This window comes from Manis pentadactyla, chromosome 15 (genome assembly GCF_030020395.1).
Source record: "Manis pentadactyla isolate mManPen7 chromosome 15, mManPen7.hap1, whole genome shotgun sequence".
NCBI lineage: Eukaryota > Metazoa > Chordata > Mammalia > Pholidota > Manidae > Manis > Manis pentadactyla.
The window spans coordinates 82,323,807-82,344,055 of NC_080033.1; the positions used below are offsets into that span (position 1 = coordinate 82,323,807).

The following is a 20,249-nucleotide window of genomic DNA, read 5'->3' on the forward strand; positions in this document are numbered from 1 at the left end:
GGCTCCTCCAAGCCTCAGTCTGTGACAGAGCCAAGAAGGGAACTCAGGCCTGGGGAGGGGAGAGACTAGGCCGCAGACCTGGGCCCGGGCTCCCCCACCTGAGCAGGCCCCCCACCTCTACAAGCAGGGACAGCGGGCGGGTGAGGACGGGGGTGGTTGCAGGAAACATCAGGCACCAGGCAGGGGTCAGAAAGGGGAGCAAGTGGGCCGCCTGTCTTCTGCCCCAGCCGAGGCCTCGGATGGGTTTCTTCCCCATTCCGTGATGCACAGCTGGGGGAACGCTGAGTGGGAGAGTCGTCCCTGGGGTCAGGGTGCAGTGGGGCCCGCGTGGAGGCTACCCTCAGTGTCCTCTCGTTGTTACTGCCCAGCACCAGGCTGAGAGAGGCCCCAAGGCCCCTAAAGATAACCTGTGTGGTGGGTGCCCCCTGGGCTGGCGGCAGGGCCAGGGCGGTTAAGCCCCCCGAGCTCCTCCCGTCGGTGATGGGGCTGGCCACAGGAGGAAGTGGTGGTGGCTGGGGAGAGGGATATGGGTGCGGGACCCCCCCGGGCGTCAGTGCCCTATCTCCCCGCATCTTGTCCCCCCGCCGGGAGCCCCCACACTTGCCCTGGCCCCAGAGACCCCAGGCAGGGCCACCTGGCTTACCTCCCGCTGGCTGCGGGAGGTCTTACACCCCAAATCCCAGGGCTCAGCCCTCGGTCACTACCCACAACAGGCAGGCTCAGGCCCAGGACACCCCTCTGAACCAGACTCCCACAACCCTGCAGCCCTCGCCCCAGCCCCTCTCCTGTGGGGATCCAGGGGGCCGCACTCTACCAGCTCTGAGCCAGGTGGAGAGAGCTGGGGTTGTGGAGGCATCGGCGCATAGGGGTGCAGGGTTTCTGGGTGAATATCACTGGCACATCCCGGCGGGGAGACTGGCACGAACAGTCACTCATCGGGCAGCTGTGTCATTCGAATCCACGCTGACGGCCCGAGGGAGGGAACCAGAGAGAGCTGACTGACTGGGTGGCCAGGCAGGGAGAGACGGTCGCAAGGAGAGGGGCTGAGGCCCCAGGGGTGGTCAGGTGGCCAGCAGGGCTCCCGTTTCTGGCCTGGGAGCACTCTTACAGCGGCCCCCCAGGCATAACGGGGACAAGTCGTCCATGCGAGGGCTGGCCAGCCCTCACCTCCTGCCCCCCCCCCGTCTGTGGGGGACGCCTCATTTGTCTTTGGCCCCAGGTCTCCCATCCACACCTTTGCGGGGAGCTCTGGGCACTGCCAGCCTGGCTGCCAGACCTTGTGGGAGGGAGGGTCAGAGAATGAGTGGAGGGAAGGGGCCCAGGAGAGGGAGGGGGGTGCATTCAAGAGGGGAGCCGAAGGGAGGCCTGGGCTTGGGGCCGCGTGGGAGGCACCGGGTCGGCTGGGGTGCGGACAGGAAAGGTGGTCCCTATAGAGGTCAAGACGCCAACCGACTCCTGTGAAGCCTTTGGAGAAGAGCAAGCGAGGGCTGGGCTGCGGGATGCGTCCGTGCGTGAGTCTGGGCCAGGACCCTGGGTTCTGTTTGGGTTGTGCATGACCGCCCCACCCCCTGTCAATGAACGCCCTTTTAGAAGCTGAATGTATGTGAATTATATCTCAATATCAGTTTGTTGAAAGCCAAGTTAGGTCATAGCAGGTCTTGTTGAGTGCAGGGCTTTTCCCAGAGAGTGTGGGGCCCCTGCTTGGTGCTCCTCTGAGCCCTGGGACTCGCTTCTTGGCGCCCAGAGGAGTTGGGGCAGCCAGCCACCCTCCTCCAGCAGGGCTGCCTTGACCTCCCCAGGCCTGGCCTGAGGGCGCACGACTGGGTGCAGCTCAGGGCCCCGCAGCAGAGGTAGGCAGGTCGGCAGCCCTGTACACAGCCGTGACGGGAGCCGAATGCCTGGGACAGAGGGCCCAGGACTTGTGGTCAGCCTCTCCAGAGGAGTAGGGCACACTCCAGGCCGTCTGGCTGACCCGTGGTGGAGAAGGGGCGGGTCGGACCCCTCTGCCACAGGACCCCCCGGGGAGGGCAGCCCGCACAGAGGTCCTGTTGCTCACTGTCCCCTCTGCGGGGCCGGCTGCTGCTCTAAGGAGCCCAGATGATCTCGCCAGCATCCTCTCTATGGCCGCCCTAGTGTCAGCAGGACTGACCTGGGCTGGGGAGAGCCGCCAGCTGCCTGTGGGCCACAGCCCGGTACTGCAGGGCCCCACGCAGCCCAAGTGGAGGCCCCAGAGACCCTGCTGGGCTGTGCTGGGACCCTCCCTATCTCCATGGCCACTGGCCCAGGCCTTTACCACGGGGACCCCCGCTGGGGGCCGCAGGGGCAGTGAATTCCTTGGGGCTGGCTCCCAGGCGGGACGCTGTCTTCCTCCCAGCAGGCATGAGCCCACCCGCTTCCTTCCAGACCTGGAAGGCTTCACAGGGTGAGCAGGTGTTCTGGCAGGGGGACAGCGCGGGGCTGGGAGGGGGTGGGGAGAGCGGCAGGATTCAGGCTGTCATCGGGGGTGAGGGTGGAGGGGGCAGAGAGGAGCTGGGTGCCCAGAAAGAACTCCCTGGGTGGGCCTGGGGCCCTGGATGGCCACTGCCTGAAGAGAGTGGGGCCTCAGGCTATGTTCACAGGGAGAATTGGGTGTGAGGCAGACAGAAAATCTGGGCTCCACGTGGCACCCTCATGGGCAGCAGGCAGGGCGGTCAGCATCTGGGCCTGGCCACGGGGGCACCTGGAGGCCCTCCCCAAGCTCCAGCCCCTCCCGTGGAGGCATGTACCTCTGCAGAGGGCCCACCCCTGTGGGGCTGCACACTCCCGGGAGCTCTCTTCCTGTTCCTCTATTCTAAGAAGTTCTTAGTTAAATAACTTTCCCCTCGGGCCCAGAGCCTGCCCCGTGCTGCCCTCCTCCCTGCGTGCCCCTTTGCTATCAGGTGCCCTGCTGTGCATGCCCCTGTCACAGGTGGCACACGCCCTACTCCCCAGCCCTGGGACATCTGGGCTGCTGTGCACCAGCCCTGGGTTCTGGGGCGAGGACAGACCCCATACGCTGGGCTCCCTCCTGTCCCCCCAGGCTTGCCCCCCTCCCTCTCAGCCCCGCCCTCCTGCTTCTCTCTGTCCATGTTGCCCTGGGGATCAGCTCAGCGGCCTACTGGAGCTGTGCACATACACAAAGGACAAGCCACTCAGTCCCAGGGGCTTGGGCAGTGCTGGGGGCTGAGCTGGCAGGCCGGTGCTGGGCACAGCTGGGGCCGCAGTCCTCTCGTCCGTCGAACACTAGCTGGATCAGAAACCCTCCGGGAGGGGCTCAGCAGCAGCCAGTCCCATTGCCAGGGCCCAGCAGAGGGGGTGCTCCTCCAGTCATACTGCCCACCATCAAGAGCTCTGTCCACCTGGGGACCTGGGCCCCCTGGCTGGCCGCAGTCCCCAAGTCCATCTGGGCCCCGGCACCCAGGCTCCCACCGCGAGTCCCCCTGGGAGAGCAGGGCTGTCCCACGGCCTCTGTCCCCACTGGGGCCCAAGCTGCCCTACTGCCCGGCTGTGGGAAAGTCTGAATCTGTTGCTATTTTCTCTCTGTTATCAGGGCCTTATCTGGCCACTGTGTGCCACCCAGAGGCCAGGGTCTCTCTCCTGGCAGCACTGTGCCCCCCACCGCCCACCCACTGCCCAGAGCCAGCTGGACAGGAAGCCAGGCCTTCTGTCAGCCTGAGCCTCAGGGGCCCAGAGTGTCTGTCCTTTCTGCCTGCACTGCCCCAGGCCCGGCCCCTCCCCTACAGCCTGTCTGTCCCACCCCAGAGGGGCAGGTATAGCACCTCTTTAGGGAGCTGGAGCAGCCCATGTGTGTGTCCAGCACCCACCGACCTTGCTAAGGTGGCTGAACCCTGACCCTGGACCGTGACATGAGGCTGCTGTCCCCCTCTGCTTTGGGTGAGAGCAGGCTCAGGGAGGCCTGGCCTGCACAAGGCCACCAGCCTTAGTGTCCTGCTGTTCCTCCTGCCTGGAATGCTTTTCCCTGGCCCCAGTTGCAGGCAACCTCCTTCTGTGCCCTTCCAGTCTCCATGCCCCGTCGCCTCCTCCAAGAAGCCTTCCCTGACTGGCACCTCCTCCTCTCCTTCACGGCAACGGCCGCATCTCACTTTTCTTTCCGTATCTTCCACGCTGTGGTGCAGGGCCTGGCACTCGGTGCGCTCAGGAAAGGCTGAGAGCTAATGCATGAGTGGATCAGATTGAGAGCCTCCAGGGAGACCCCCGGGCCTGCGTCCGAACCCAGCGCCAACACAGGAGGATAGCCTGGGCGGGCATTTGACCCGCTTTTCTCCTCTGCAAACTGATGTAGGAAGGACCTTCCCAGGGAGGCATGAACAACCCATGGACCGAGCAGGCAGCGGGGGGCCTCAGGCTAGACCACCCAGTCACCCGGTCAGCACGTGTGCCACCAGCAGAGGCTTCACCTGGGCACCTGACTTCATCCAGAGCTCGCTCCAGGGCACCCAGACTTGCCCCAGGGGCCGCAGCCGGCAGGGCTGTGTCCCCTCCTCCGTGACCAGCTCCAGCCTTCTTTGAAGCCATCATCTAGAAGGACCCCCAGCTGCCTCACCGGCAAAGCTGGTGGGGGGTATAAATCGACCCTGCACAGGGTCAGGGAAGGGAGTTAGCATCATCCCGCCGCGCGGAGCCTGTCTCTGTGATTCGGGTTTAAAGCATGAAAAAAGGAGTTGATGAAATTCCACTATCAGCACCAAGCCAATATGCAAAATATCTCACCCCCAATCAAATAGCTATTATGTTTTCATTTCCATTTCAGCGTCCAGCTTAATGAGCAGGAGCCGGACTGGCACACAAGGTGTCTGCTCGCGGTGATAACTGAGGGGCTCTGGGCAGCGGGGGCCGCGCCCAGCACAGCCTCAGCCGTCAGCACCTGCAGTAGACCCGCGCTGGACCTTGGGCCCTGGCTTCTCCGCCCTGCTGGGCAGTGAGGCTGCGTCTCTGCCACTGTCTCTCCAGGCAGGGTGAGGGGCGGGCTGGGGGAGGTTCCGGCCCTGGCCACCTCCGCCGCTGAGGGCCAGGGGCCGAGCTGTTCACTTTGCGGGGCCTCGGTTTACTCATCTGCAGAGTGGGTGTGAGTGACCTAGGCTTACCTCTTTGGGGTGTTGAGAGGCTCAGAGGAGACTTGCCCGTTATGACTGGCACTGGGTCCCGGCCTCCCCCTGCACCCCACCCTGCCATCCTCCGCTGTTCCCCCCGCCCACTCCTCCATGCACCCTGTTCCCCCCTCCACACACACTTTCCCCAGCACCCCTACACCTCTGGGCTATGGGGTGGGGGTAAAGGGTAAACATTTGTGAAATACTGTTTTTTACGGCAGGGCTTAAGAGTAGCATGCACAGTCCCCATTTCCCATTCCCTGCTGGGCCGAGAGTGGCAGTAATGGCTCATGTTAGTAATAATGGCAGTAATGCCGATGACAGTCTGGTGCACACCTCCTGCGTCCGAGGCCCTAGGTTCAGCTCTATTCAGGTGAACAACATGCTTCGTCCTGCAAGGGTAGCAGTTGTGGTTTCTGAGCACAGGGAGGTAGAGTGACTTGCCTGAGGTCACAGAGCAAGTATACCACCTGCCTGGCCACAAGTTGGCCTGGCATAGCTGTTGGGGTCTCAGGGCAGAGAGGGTCCCACAGGGGTCACGCTGGGGTCTTTCCCAGCACAAGGCACCTGGGGAAACAACAGGCGTCTCGCTGATGCCCCAACCAGTGGAGAGAACTTCCTTCCAGAGCTCAGGCAGGAGGGAGGTGGCACGCTTCTGGGGTGCCAACGCAGGCATGGGGTGGGATTCACCGTGACATGTCCCGTTTTGGACTTGGAGCAATTCGCTACTTGGCATTTGTTTCCCGCATTATCAGAGCAGCTTTAATTGTGCTGGAACTGAATTAGCGGCATTAGAATAAATTGCCGCAGCCAGGCAGCCGCTTTCTTCATGCTCATCTTCATGCCTTTGTTCTCCCATAAATGGATCCGCCACCAGCTCAGGGCCTCCCTGGGTGGCTGAGGCCCCCCTGGGGGACACCCTGAGTCAGGGCTGCCGTCCTTGGGCCGGGTAGGTGTGGGGAGGGCTGTGCCAGCTCTGTGCCAGAGCATCGCCAGCTCCGGTGCATCGGCTCCTGAAGCGGGTGGCTTTGAACCCGTTTTCCAGAGGGGGCAACTGGGCCTGAAGTTCCACGGCCGTTCAGCAGGAGGGACCGTGGCTCCCGGGCATCCCCTTCCAGCTCTGAGTGAGCTGCAGAAGGCACACAGTCTTCCAGAAAGGGGCCGGCCAATAGTCTGACCCCACAGGCCTCTGTGCTGTCACTGAGGCCAGGAGGGCTGCCAGCCTGCTAGCCAAGAGGACTGGCAGTGCCCACTCGGGGCAGCCCCAACCTCTGCTTTCCTGCACTGGGCGTGCCAAGGAAGGTCACTGCAGGTCAGGCCTCCCACCTGTCCCGGAGCCCAGCCTGCCCGTGAAGGCGCACTGGTGGGAACCTGCAAGGCTCTGCCCAGGGCCGCTCCTGTGTCGTCTGAGCCCACCACAGGGTGGTGAGCGCTGCCCACCAGCTCCGAGGTGCCCTGGGGAGCATGGGACTCGCAGATCTGGAGCTAGAATCTGCCCTCTGCCTGGGACCTTCTGTGGCTCCCCAGTGCCCCAGGATCAGGATCCCTCCCTCCTTGGCCTCCACGGCTGGCCTTATCCGCCCTCAGCCTCCATGCAGAGCCCTGACCCCGTCTGCACACAGTCCCCTGAGATCTGCCCACAGCATCTGCCGTGTGGCTGTCCCATTTGCCCGCCTCCCTCTGCACTCCCTTGGCCACTGTTTTGGTGCGGGGTTCCCCACTTGTTCTCTGACGGCCTCCCCCAGCCCCAGCCTGGAAGTCGCCACAGAGTCCAGAGGTCCCAGGTGCCTCTGCGTCTAGAACAGCATGAGGTCAGCTAGAACCTGGAACTCAGAGGTCAGCAGAAGGCAGGCAGGCCATCTGCCCCACCAGGGACGACTTAGTTGCCTCCTTAGCCGGCCGGCGTCCCTTCCACCGACGAGGCCGGCTGAACTGCAAGCCAACGGGATCAGGGTGCCCGCCCGCTCCATGTGAGTCGCTGGACCTTGGAGGTCAGCCTGGAAGCCAGGTCGCGGTGTTCGTTCTGATAGCCTCGCAGGCCTCCCTGGGCCCTGCCATGAGCCGGCGGTGGTGGCCCTGCTGGACATGTCCCTAGCTGGGCAGGCATTTGGGCACCAGAAGCCCCTCCTCAGACCCACCTGTCTCCCTCCATCATCCACCTGCTCATCTTTCACCCCTGCAAAGTCCAGCAAAAGGACCTGGGCGGAGCACCAAGGCAGAGGGCACTAGGGATTTGGTGAGAAGCCCCTGAAATGGCAGGTGGTCCCTCTCTTTTTCTGGGGAGAAGGCACTGGGGTTTCATCAGGGTCCCAGACGGGTCATGACGTAGCACAGGTCAGGAGCCACTGGCCTCCTTGGGGGATTCCCAGGTGAGGCTCCATCTGCTGTGGCTTGGAGTGAGGAGAGATTGGGGGGGTGACACTGAGCAGGGACCCTGGGCGGGTGTCCCAGGCGGCGGCCCCGGCCTGCAGGGGCCCTGAGATGGGGTGGAGAGCAGACAGCCAAGAGCTGCAGGGGGCTGGGCTGGAGCCCCTTCAGGGCCCCACCCTCAGCATCTCCCACCCCTGCAGTGCCCTCTAAGACCCACTGGCCCCCGTGTCCCCAGGGACGAGGTGCTCAGCCATCCCGCACAGCTCAGCCTGCCTCTGTTCCCGTGCCAGCCCCCACGCCCCCTTCTGCTCGCCGGGCACCTCTGACATGTGAGTTTGCACGAGTTGCCATGGCCTCCAGACTTCTCTTCTTGCTCACTTTCCTCAACAGCAAGTGGGCCTGGCTACTGCGGGCTCGGCGGCCTGGGCCCAGAAGGCCCTGCCCCGCTCCTGAGTGAGACAACAGGTCATCTGCCTGATGGTCACAGGTGGGGGCAGGACAGGTGTCTGCAGAGGAGCAGCTTTGTCAAGCAACTGGGGCAGGAAGCCCCAGCACCTCTCTCCCGGCCTAGGGCCCAGGCTGAGATGGGGCCAGAGGGGCGGGTGTGGGAACAGTCAGGAGAGGCGCCTGTTCGAATGGCTGTCTGTCCACTATGCTGGCACCGTCCATCTGACTTTGGGGAGAAGGCTGCTCCCCTGACCTGCACCTGGGTCCACCCTGGAGTGTCCAGGTTCACCGCTCTTCTGGGGGGGCCTGGCATCAGCCACCTGTACTCTCAGTTTGCCTTCTCACCTATAAGGTGGGCTCTGTGGGGCACCGCCTGCCAGAGCATCCAAGGAAGGGTGGGGGCTGGAATCGGGGGCCCAGCCAGGCCCGTGGGACCCCAGCCCCGGAGCCCCGGCTGTAGATAGCTATGTGCTCACTTGTGCCCGTCAGTCATCCATTTGCTTAGCCAGATTTTCTGAGCACTTCCTATGTGCCAGGCATGGAGCCCACCCTCAACAAGCCCCCAAACCTGGGAACCTGAGTGTGGTGGGCTTTTCAGAGAAGGGATCCTGGGCAGCGAGGACAGCTGGGCAGAGGCCCAGGGGAGGTGCACCCTCATGTGCCGGGGCTGTGGGTGCACATCTGGGCTCTGTGAACCCTGGAAGTGCATGTCTGGGACAGGGACGGGGACAGGGACAGGGACAGGGACGGGGATGGGGACAGGGCGAGGGTTGGGGGCGGGCTGCAGCGGTCATGTGACTCCTGGGGGCCTGTGAGGCAGCAGAGCCCGTGGCTGCCCCCATGGCTTGGGCTGGCGGGGAGGGCACGCTGTACCCTGGAGAGATGGAGGGAGGGCCTGGGCCCCTCGTCTGGTGAGTGCAGGTTGGGATGGGGCAGCAGAGATTGCAGGCAGGTAAAGTGGGGTGGGATGTGGGGTATTGTTGAAAGGATTGGGGTTGTACAGGATGGGGTTTGCACATCAAGTCTTGGGGGACCCTGAAGGAGCCCCCACGCTAACAACTGCCTCTCATGCCTCTGACCCTATGGGGTGGCCAAGCCTGTGCCCCTCTGTACTGGGAGGGGCTCAGTAGGCAGGGTGCTGTCACCCCACAGCACCTCAGATTCTCCTCCGGCTGTGCCCACAGGTTCGCTTGGAGAGATGGAGGCTGGAGAAGAGGCCCAGGCTGTGGATGCCCACCTTCCAGAGCAGAAGGCTGCAGCGCCGGAACCCGAGGGCCCTGGGGACCCTGAGCCTCTGAGCCCGGGTGAGCCAGCGGCAGGCACGCCTCAGGCGGGGCGCCTGCACCCTGAGCCGCCCTCGTCCCTTCTGAGGACTCAGTCCCCACACCTGTGAGACGGGCATTGAGCTCCAGGGGCCTGTGGGCCTGACCTCCACCAGGGAGTGGAGGGTGGCCTGCATACACACCCTCAGCGCGAGGGCCTCGGCGGTCCAGCTCCCGGTGGTGCGGACGGGGGGACCAAGGCCCCAGCAAGGATGGTCTAGCCAGGGCTGGACAGGGAGTCATGTGGGCCACTAGGTGATGTCAGGAAAGCCTCAGTTTACCTGCTGTGGAAGGGGGACAGAGAGGTCTTGCCTGGCTGTGCCTACTGAGCACACTCGGGGCTTGGTTCACAGCAGGTCCTCCTGTTGAGGCGTTTTACCCCGGTTTACAGACAAGGGGGTGAGAATAAAGGGGTCGAGTGACCTGCTCAGGCCACACAGCCTGTCAGCCTTGCGGGATCTGCCCAGGTCTGGACCCGGGCTGATTTCCCACCCCAGACACCTAGAACCTCTCCCTGGCTCCCCTGGCAGCAGTTTCCCCGGCTTAGGGGTGGGGGTCAGTGAGGGTACATCTCTCAAGCTGAGAAGAGGACTTAGCGATACCCAATCCCGGGGGCGAGTTAACCAGCCCCAGGAGGCCTCTGGCCAGGTCCCTGGCAGGGCAGCCTCTCAGACCAGCATGCCCCCAGAGAGCCCAGGAGGGGCCTCACTAAGCTGCTGGTGCTGGGGGAGGCCAGCACCCTCACCCCTGCTCCCCAGAAGAGGATGCTGGGAAGGGCCGGGCTCCGCTCCCCTCTCCCCAACCCGGTGCACTGGCCTCCCCACTGGGCTCAGAAAGCCCACCGCGTGCAGAGGCCAGGTCCCCCAGGCCATAGCCCGGCAGGAAGCTGGAGCACAAACCAGCCATTTGGAGTGTGGTGACTGGGAGTGAGGAGAGATTGGGGGGCGTAACACTGAGCAGGGATACTGGGCAGGTGTCCCAGGCAGCGGCCCCAGCCTGCAGGGGTCCTGGGATGGGGTGGAGAGCAGACAGCCAAGAGCTGCAGGGGGCTGGGTTGGAGCCCCTTCAGGGCCCCACCCTCAGCATCTCCCACCCCTGCAGTGCCCTCTAAGACCCACTGGCCCCCATGTCCCCTCCCAGTGGCACCCCACTGGGTCGGCAGGGCCCTCGGGACTGGGGCCGGGGCTCCATCACCCCCGCTCAGCAGCGTTCGCCCACACCCTCCCTGGGGCCCATGCTCCTGCTCTCTCTGAGCCTCGGTTTCCCACCTGCAACTGGGTGCCAGCCCCTCCCGGTGGGCTGGGGAATGCTGAGGGGCCCCCTTATCACTGCTGCCATCGCCATCATGATCAGGTGCTGCACACTAATGGGGCCACCATCTGCCAAAGGGCAAGTGGCTGTTACTGGTGGACTTCGAGCTGGGAGGCTTCCTGGGGAGCCAGGCCCCTTATCTGATCTGGGAGCCAGGGCTGCATGGGAGTGGGGGCAGGGCCCAGGAAGGAGCTGGAAAAAACAGCCAGGGCTGCACCTGGCACAGGCCAGGGTGATAACGCAGCGATGGGCACGATAGACAGCAGGAGCAATATCTGCCTCTCAGGCGGGCCCAGCGCGGCTCCACGCCGTGGCTGGAGCTCAAATGCCAGCCACGTTGATTTATAGCCAAAAATAATAGGACTTTTATACTGTGTGATTGATTTATTTGATGTTAATCACAGTGCTTATCTTGGGTATTAATAATCTGCCGGGTGTGTGACGTCACCAAGGGGGGGCTTTTATGGAAGCCCATCGATTGGGGGCCTCGGTGGTTATCAGGCACAGCAAGGAAGGCAAATATGCCCTTTGGGCTGGAATTGGGTGCAGGGCCTGGTGGAGGGGGCCCTGCTGCCGGCAGAGGAGACTGGGGAGCCCAAGCCCACGCGGTGCCTGCTGGCCTGGGTGTGCCCAGTGGGCCCTCCTGCGCTCTGATTATTAACTGCGGCTGGAATAGCAATTACTATTGCTGCAATTAATGGGAGATGAGGAGTGTTAAAGGCCAAGGGGAAAATTGAGAAGTCTGCCCCCCGCCCGCCAGTTCCGAGCAAGCCTGGGGCACGTGCTCACCCCCCTGGGCCTCAGTGTCCCTCCCAGCCGCAGGGTGGAGTGGGCAGGTGACTCAGTGCCCAGTGGCGTGGCAGGCCTGAGAGTGTTTTCCTCTCTGCAGATGCTACTCCCCCGCCGCCCCCACCGTCCACGTCCCCACGAGGCCCTGAGGGGACACCGGGGCAGGAGTCGGCAAGGAGGCCGGAGGAGGAGGCCAGCAGCTCCTGGAGTGGGCCAGGTAAGAACATCCACGGGCAGGTCTGGGACAGCCACCTCGACGGCTCGGGTGGGAGGGCCCAGGCCTGCCGGCCAGGGAGGTGGGTGGCAACATGCTGGGCCCAGGCCTGTGCCTGTCCCAAAGTGCGGCCAGCCTGTGGGTCCGGCAGTGTAGTGGGAGGGGACACCGAGGCACGCTGATGCTCAGAGCTGGATTCAGGCCCCTGGTGGCAGAGGGAAGTGTTCTCAGGACACCCAGGAGGAGGAACAGGTTGGGGGGGGGCGGTGCAGGGAAGGGCACCCCAGGAGATGGGAACAGCCAGGGCAAAGGCAGGCTGGTGGGTGCGCCTGGACAGCCTTCCTGGCCGGGCTGGGGTCCAGAGCTGGGCAGTGGAGGCCCACCCCGTGTGGGAAAGGACCCAACCCCAGCTCTGGGGCGGCTGTAGCCACGTGCGAGTAGGCACCCAGCTGCTGGGTGCTGGACCTCGAGGGGTGTCCTTGGGGCCGGTTTGTGCGGCCCATCTGGCCCCCATGTGCAGCGGGAGCTCTGGCCCAGAGGCCCTGCCAGATGCGTTCTCCCGTGGCCCTCGTGGCCTGTCCCACCCCTCCGTGAATATAGGAAAGGGTGGGCGTGCCGGTTGTTCCTGATGAACGCCCAGCTCAGCCCAGAGAATGTGGGGAGAGCGTGGGAGGGCTTCCAGGGCTGCCTCTCTGGGCACAGCTTGTCACTGGGGGCCACTGCATGGGAGCTGGGCAGCAAATGGGGGGGTGGTCCATGCTGAGCGGAGGGGCAGACGGAGGCTGCGTGCTTGGGCCAGGCGTGTGGGCGCAGCATCATGAGCACCTGATGGGCACCAGACATAACACTGTGAGCGGGCAGCCCTTCGGGAGCACGCATGCAGGCATGATAATGCCAGTCAGGCTCGTGACCAGCGGAGAGAAAACACGTGGTGAAGGCCTCGCCCTGCTGGGAGGTCAGGGAAGGCTTGCTGGGGCAGATGGGTGCCACAGTCCTCCTCTGGGGGTTCCCCAGAGGCCAAGATTAGAAAGGTGCTAGAGATGGTCTCCTGCCAGGTTCAATTTGGGTGGCATCCCAAGGTGTCAAGGGAAGTGCTGTGATTGATTAGTAATGTCTGCACGGGTGCCTTGCTGTCCTGGTTCCCACAATAGGTGGTAGATCAAGGCCTTGGGAGGAGGGGTGGCCTGCTGGTCACGATCGAGATGGTGCCCCCACACCTGGGGAAACCAAGCCTACTACCAGCCCTGACCACCTGGGTGGGCTGTGGAGCATCCTGGGTAAAGCAGTGCTGGGGTTCCCTTGGCTGCCCCCACCCCACCTCGGGGACCCAATAACAGATGGGGGAGGCCCGTGCCCTGGAAATGTGCCAACAGCATGCCCCCTCCCCCTCCCCACCAAGGAGCCCCTGGCGAGAGACAGGCCGCAGGGCCAGGTGCCCACGAGGCCCTCCCAGCCTAGGCAGACACAGCTGAGCTGCACGCCCACCTGCTCGGTGCCGGGGCCTGTCCACACCCACGGGACAGTGCCGTCGGGCCGGGCAGGGGCCCCGTGGTCAGAAGCTCTGCCTCCCTCAGCTTCCCCAGCTCTAGAATGGGGTGACAGTGAGGAACCCCAGACACCATGGGGTCAGCACTGCCCTTGGCACCACATCCCCCCCATTCCAGGCTTTATCAGAGGAAACTTATTTCTGCAGTGGGAGGCAGGCAAGGGGCACACATGTGCCTGGGGGACCCTGCTTAGCCCTTGCGCAGGCAGGGCGTGGGGCGGCAGCCGCCCAGCGGGGTGACTATGAGGAAGAGAGGACCAGCAGACCTCACACCAGCCCCTCAAGGTGAGCGCAGGGGTGCACCCCACTCTCCAGAGGAGATGTGGGCACCAGTCTGGGAAGTGGCAGAGCTGAGGTGTGGACCTGGCCCCCGTTCAGTCACCCTCCCAGCTGGTCCCATCCAGCCTGCAGCATGAGTTCTGTCACCCCCACTTTCCACATGGAGAAGCAGGGGCCCCAAGAGCTTGAAGCCTGACCCAGGGTGCCCGTGGGGGCTGTGGTTTGGGGCTGGGGTGCACCCGGGAGCTTCCTGCACTATTTGCATCCTTGGGGGCCAGGGAGCTTCCCTATCAGCTCCCACAGATAGGAATTTCTGTGCAGTGGGCAGCGATGGGCTGATAAGTGGCCGCTGGCCAACCGCCGCGGTGGCTGCCCCCTATCAGACCCCGAGCAGGCCACACTTATCAACAACCAGGGAAGCCAGAGAGGCCCAATGGGTTCTTATCTCACAGGGGCCTCCTGGGCCAGTGACGGGGCGGCAGGCTTTGCCGGGGCCTGGCTGGGTCAGTGTTCCCAAGGGCAGTGCCCGGCCCATGACCAGCCAGGGGGACAGTGGTATGCAGCCAGGGCCTTTTCCTGCAAGTCCTGGCCCCCCGTCTCTTCTCCATCCCTCTGAGCTTCACTGCCTGACCCATGTGAGCATCTCTCTCCCCCTGTCTCTCCGTCTGTCTCTCTCTCTCCCTGTCTCTCCTTGTCTCTCTCTCTCTGTCTCTCTGAGTCTGTCTCTAATCTCTGCTTTGCAGTACTCCCCCATCTCCTCTGTGTCTGTCTGGCCCCCTGGTCTGTGAGGCCAGCCTGGGGAGCACCCCCTCTTCCTCTCTGGGGTGAGGAGACTTGGATCCCAGTGCATCCCGTGCTGGGTGGCTTTGGGGGAGAGACTGGGCCAAGCACTGTTTCCCAACTGCCTGCATGGGGTGGGACCCCATCACCGCCCAGAGCCCGGGGCTCGGCTGTGCCTGATGCAGCCCACTCATGGGCCCCACCTTGCTTTTGTGGCCACCCTCTGCTGGCCAGGACCAGGGCACACAGGTCTCCAGGGGACCCCATCCTCCAGGTCAGGCCCATCACCCAGAGGAGGCACTCAGGCTGCAGGGGCCCAGGGCAGGCGGTGCCAGCCTGGCAGAGCAGCCAGGCCTAGGTGCCCCCTTCCACAGCGGCACAGTGGCTGCACGAGGCTTCCCTGCCGCCAGTGGTCGAGGCACCCATGTGGCACCAGGCAGAAGGCTGTCCCCACATCCTGTCAACCCAAGCAGGGCGCTGGATGCGTAAAGGCTTTGAAACACTAGAGTATGGACCATGGGGCACGCAAGTGCCCGTTTTATCCTGCTTCCCTCCTGCCTCTGCCAACACCTGGTGACCCCAGAGCCCCAAAAACAGGCCGAGGAGGTACTCAGGAATATTTATTTTTGTTTTCAAAACTTTCGAGCTTTGTCAGCTGCTGATCAAGTGGGACGCCGTGAGCTGCCTCAAAAGACCACACACCAGCCCTGGAGCCGTACGCCCGGGCTCTGCCGCGCTTTGCCAGGTGGCCGTGGCTGGTGGCTTGACCCTGGGCCTCACCTTCCTCATCGGTGCCGCAGGGCTGCAGAGAGCCATGAGGGGGAGCCACCCAGGCAGCCTGGCTTCTTCTGACGTTGGGCATGTAGGTTCTGTGGGCAAAGCCAGGCCAGGCAGGAAGGCACTGCACCCCACAGCTCGTCCTGAAACAGGGGGACGCCTTCACGCCCTCTCATCTCAGTCCCCACTGCCCAGAGGTCCCCGCTGTGCCTGGAGCAGGGTCCCCTGATGGTCAGGGTCTGGGCGCCCAGCTGGGTTTGAGAAGCCCCAGGGATTCCACCTCCATCCTCTGAGCAGCAGCCAGACAGCAGCTGCCCCCTCGGGTGCGCTGGGGCAGAGCGCTCACGGGGCGGGTGCTGGGGAAAGGACCCCCCCAGCGGGTGTGGAGGGGACACGGGCACCCAGGGAGCCCAGAAGGCACTGGAGGAGGGTGCTGGAGGGAGCAGTGACCCCCGAGAGGGCCCTGCGGGGCCAGGCAGAAGCCGAGAGGGGTTGGGAGAGGAGGACCCTGTGGGGGTACAGCGCTCCAAAGGCCCAGAGGCTGCCGGAGTGCCGGGAGCTGGGTTCTGCCCCCTCGGGGGCAGGGATGGGTAGGGTCCTGGCAGAGGGGGTCCCCTGGGCTGCCTGGGGAAAGTGGAGAAGGGCAGAGCAGCAGACCCCTCCCCTCTGGTCTGCGGGGGGGGGGCGGGGGGGTACGGGCCCTGGGGAAAAGGCACTATGCCAGGGGGTGGGCTCGGGGCTGTAGGGGCCCCGCCCCACCCTCGGCTTGCCTTGACTGCCAGAACTAATTTCAAGGTTGGGGGGGTGGCAGGAAGCCGGGAGGGCTCAGTATCCTTATCTTTGAAATGACCTTGTTTGCTGGAGGGGCTGGCTGTTTAAAATTCTGATATGTAAATGTCCAAGAGCTCTAATCTGTAATCCCCAAAGCAGTGTGGGAGGGCACTGCCTGGGGCTGTCCGGGCACTCGCTGCAGCCCGAAGCTCACCCCTGAGCCCCCCTGCCCACTTCCCTTCCCCACTTAACAACCAGAGGAAGCAGGCCTCAAAGACAGGCTAGCTACACTAGGACTGAGCCCAGGGTCCTGTCCAGGCCTGTCACCCACGCCGGCCCATCTGTGCCTCTGTCGGGTGGCAATCAGTGTGACCTCAGCCTACCAGGCCGGGTCATGAGAAAACAGATGCAGGAGGGTCTGCAGTGAGTGGGGTGGGAGCCTCCTCTGCAGCCAGGCCTGGTGTCAGGTCCCCTCGCCAGGGAGCCTGCCACGGCCTTCTCCTGCCTGAGCAGCCCCCTGGCCAGCAGAGCAAGAGCGTCTGGCAAAGGGGTGCCTGCCCACCCCCTTGTGCCCAGCACAGGTCAGGCATGGACAAGTGAGTCTCTCCATCCAGTCTCCCGTCTGCCGCTGGGAGGCGTGGGGCCACGTGCCATCTGCCGCCGTGCGGAGGGCTTCCCACCCACCACAGGTGCCACGCTCAGCCAGGGGCAAGGAGGAAAAGGCCCCCAAAGGCTCCCCACCAGCTCTGGGGATGTCAAGTGGCCGTGAGGGCAGCCTGGGCCCAAGAAAGAAAGGGGTGCCTAGGGGCGCATTTGTTGTTCAGGGCTAGGGAGCAGGGTCGCCTTCACCCGTAAGTGTCGTGCGACCTGGAATTCTTTCCTGGTGACCATTGCTTACAAAATGAAGTCCAATTGGCCAAACATCTGGTGTCACATCTTCTGTCCCCAGCTCCATCCTGGGCCTTGGAGGCAGATGGGGAGGCCAGCTGTGTCCCCGTAGCACTGTGTGTGGGTCAGAGGGGGACAGCTGGGTAGCCAGGGCCAGGTCAGCACTGTCAGGAGGGCCCCTAGCCTCCCCCTCCCCCAAGCTGAGGCCTAAGGACAAATCGGAATGGTGAGGGTGTTCAGGCAAGGAGCTGGCATGTGCAAAGGTCCTGAGGTTTGGATGGCATGGGCATGGCTAGAGCATTAGCAGCCAGAGTGTGGCTGGGGAGATGCCATGGGGCACAGACAGGGCAGGGTTGCTCCCAGTATCATGGATAATGGGGAGATGCCTCTGATTTCTTGGCTGTCAGATGGAGGACAGAAGGGTTTAAGTGGGGTGTTCGGTCATCTGCTGTGTGGAGAATGAGTCGAGAGAGCCCCCCTGGAGAGCACGAGGAAGGTGGCTGCTGTGAGGGGCCAGAAGGCACAGTCTACCATTCCTGCTTGGGGACTGGGGTCCCCGGGGGCCTGCTGGAGGCTGGGGACCCTCATCCCTGGAATGTGAGCAAGGACGTCAGGCCAGCTCTGGGCCACGTTCGCTGCCTGGAGTCTCTGTGCAGGCCTCAAGGCTTGTCACTGGGCAGCGGCGGCCGAGGCAGGGCAGCCTGTCCCGGTGGACAGCCTGGGAGATGGGCCGATACAGCCCGGCCGCGTCCCCTCCACCAGCTCGGCATGCGTGGGTGGGAAAAATCATCTCAGCTATTTTGTGTTATCGCCGGGCCTGGCACTGCAGCCCAAGAGGCCTATTTGTCTTAGATTAACGGAATGGGGAGGGGCAGGGGAGGGGGTAATGGTGGATGGCAGGGGTCGGCCCGGGGTCGGCTCCAGAGATCAGACCCAGCCGCCAGGTCAGGAGCAACCTTTTCTGTCCCAGCTGTCCCCAGAGGAACACGTTCCCTGGGACCCCCCAGCAGGCCCTACTCCCGCCCTGACCCCACCTCACAGAGGAGCAGACCAAGACCCAGGGAATGGAAGGAAGCCCCACGGAGGGCCGTGGCCCCACAGTCCCCATGCTTCCTTCCCAGGTTTGCCGAGTGCCTGCTGCGGGCCAGGTACATGGCAAGGGCTGGCAGAAACGAGGGACAGTTCCGCCCTCTTGGATGTATGTCATGGGGGTAACATGGCCATAGAGACAAAGAAGTGTGGGGTCTGCAGCCCAGGAGTGGACAAGAGAAGGAGGTGGTTTATTCACTCAACAAACACTCATATATTAAGCACCTGCTTGGTGCCGGCAGAGTCCAGGCAGCCAGAGTCAGAATGTCACGTGTCACGTGTCTAAAATAAAATAAAGATAAGGGAGTGATTCTAAATAGGGCAACCGAGCAGCACCCACATTTGAGTAAAGCCTGGAATAGTGAGGGGAACTGGCTACTACCTGGTGGTGGCACACTGGGCAGAGGGCACAGCAAAGCCTTGAGGCTGGAGTGCGCCTGCTGGTCTGGGCTGGGAGCAGAGCAAGAGGCGAGGGACTGTTGGGCCGGTGGAGGGTTGGGGAGGGTGGCATCCTGTTGGTGGTTTTCTTGGAAACGGACTTCAGCTTGGCACAGTCTTTGGCCACACAGCCGAGGGTGACTGGCTGACAAATGACACCTCGGCTGCCGCCACCCCCAGACCCTGAGGTCTTCCCAGGACACCCAGGCCAGGGTAGGGGCCTGGACCCCTGGCCTGCATCTACCAGGCTCAGGACTGCCCACCTCTCTGAGCAAGGCCCTGCAGGCAGAGCCCCAGAACGGAATGAGATGGGGCTGTGAGCCATGGATGGCCTGGCCCATACGGATGCCACCTGCAGTGTCCAGTGGCACCAGGCCGCACAGCACACGTCCCAGAAAGGCCCTGCACAGAGGCCCTCAACAGTAAGACTTCCCATCCTCTCTAACTCATGGGGAAACTGACACGGGGCAGGCCTGGTTGCTGAGGCCTTCGCCCTGGAGGTGCCAACCTCCAACACCCACATTGGCCCTGGCCACGTAGAAGCTGCCCCTTGGAAGCCTCCACAGGTAGGGGCCCCTATCCCTACTGCAGAAAGGGGCAGGGGCAGCTCTTCAGCAAGATCCACAGGAGCACATCCCCATTCCTTACTTGCCCTTTCATCCGTCGAGCACCCACTGTGCACCAGCCCCTACTGTGCACCAGCCCCTACTGTGCACCAGCCCCTGAGGTACAATGTGAGCCACACTGACCAGCCGCCAGCCCTGGGAGGGGTGCCACAGTAAAGGCACAGTCACTACACAGGGAGAGCAGCCTGAGAGGCCGGGGCGTGCAGCGGGGCTGGGTGAGGGCGCCCACGTCGGGGACTTACACAGAGGTCAGCGGGCAGGGGAGCAGGCCCTGGACACCCTGGGTCAGCAGCCCCACAGGGCACGGCTGGCACAGAGACCCAGCGGAGGACCCGAGGAGCAGGCAGGGAGAGGAGGGCTGGGTGGGGATGTGAGGGCTGGTGGCAGTGACTGTAGGGGTCCCCGCGCGGTCTCGGGAGGCCTGTGAATAGGCTGGAACTTGGAGGCAGACGCTGTGCTCCTGTCTCAGACGCTTGAGCCCAGGCCCAGAGCCCTGCGTCTGCTGCAGCGCCACCACGGGGCAGCTGGGGGGCACTGAGCCACCGCCTGCCTTCCAGGGAGTGGCCCCTTGCCCGCCCTCTCCTGACCCAGCCACGTGGCTCTCGCGAGCTCAGTGGGGGTGGTCACCGCACTGGCGGAGGACCAGCAGGCAGCTGGGGCCCAGGTCCTCGGCTTCGGCTGTCGGCAGCAAGGGGGGCCCAGGCCTGGCCGGCTGCCCCTGCTGCCCGCTGACCTCACCCGCCTTCCGGGAGTGGCTATCTGTGGCCAGGGCAGCCTGTCTTGGCCGACGACGCTAATCAGGCCCAACTTCCTCCTCCGCCCTCCCTCCCAGCTTCCTGACCCCCGGCCCGGGCTGTGTGTTTATGCGCCCGCCTTCACCCTGCCACCACCACCCACACATCAGCGGGGTGCAGGGCCCCCTGCCTCCTGAGCCCAAACCCAGGCTCCCTGCAGCCTGGCTGTGTGGCCTGGGGTGTTTGTCTCCTCCCCCGCAGGACGCCACAGGCACAGCCAGCACAGGGAAGGACGGTGCCGTCCATAGCCCTCTCCCTGTCCTGTTGCTCCTGGCCAATGGGGCTCCCACGACTGGCACCAGGGCAGACGGGGCTTGGGCTGCTCCAGGATGGGGACAGGACATGCAGGCTGCCCGTAGGTGTCAGGAGGGCTTGGCACGGTCCCAGGCAGAGCAGGGCAGCAGGAGGGCAGTGTGTGCAGGTGGTGGCCCTCTCCAGGCATCCCGGGCATGGTGTGGGGCACATCAGGGACACCGTCAGCCATCCTTGCCCTGCGCCAACCGCACAGAGGCAGCATTGCCCTTGTGCGGGGCACTGCATGTTACGGGGACCCCCCTAAGCCCAGGGAGCAGCTCCGTAATCACAACCACTTGACAGATGAGGAGACAGGCTCGGTGGGCTGCCGCGCTCAGACCCCGGGCCCCCACCCCACCATATTAACTCCTTGCTCTCTGGGAGC

General features: G+C 63.9%; 1 protein-coding gene across 3 annotated transcripts in view; it reads left to right on the top strand.

The window, feature by feature from the left end:
• ZFPM1 (zinc finger protein, FOG family member 1) overlaps nt 1-20,249 on the top strand; it is a 65,108-nt gene that overhangs the window by 18,249 nt on the left and 26,610 nt on the right. Inside the window, exons 2-3 of one of the 3 annotated variants that reach the window (XM_036924220.2) lie at nt 9,131-9,250; nt 11,469-11,585. The exons of 1 other annotated variant lie outside the window; for it this stretch is intronic. In XM_036924220.2, coding sequence (XP_036780115.2) covers nt 9,131-9,250; nt 11,469-11,585 — 237 coding nt within the window. The remainder of the gene's footprint in view (nt 1-9,130; nt 9,251-11,468; nt 11,586-20,249) is intronic. One more of the 3 variants, XM_057492972.1, reaches the window with a different exon arrangement.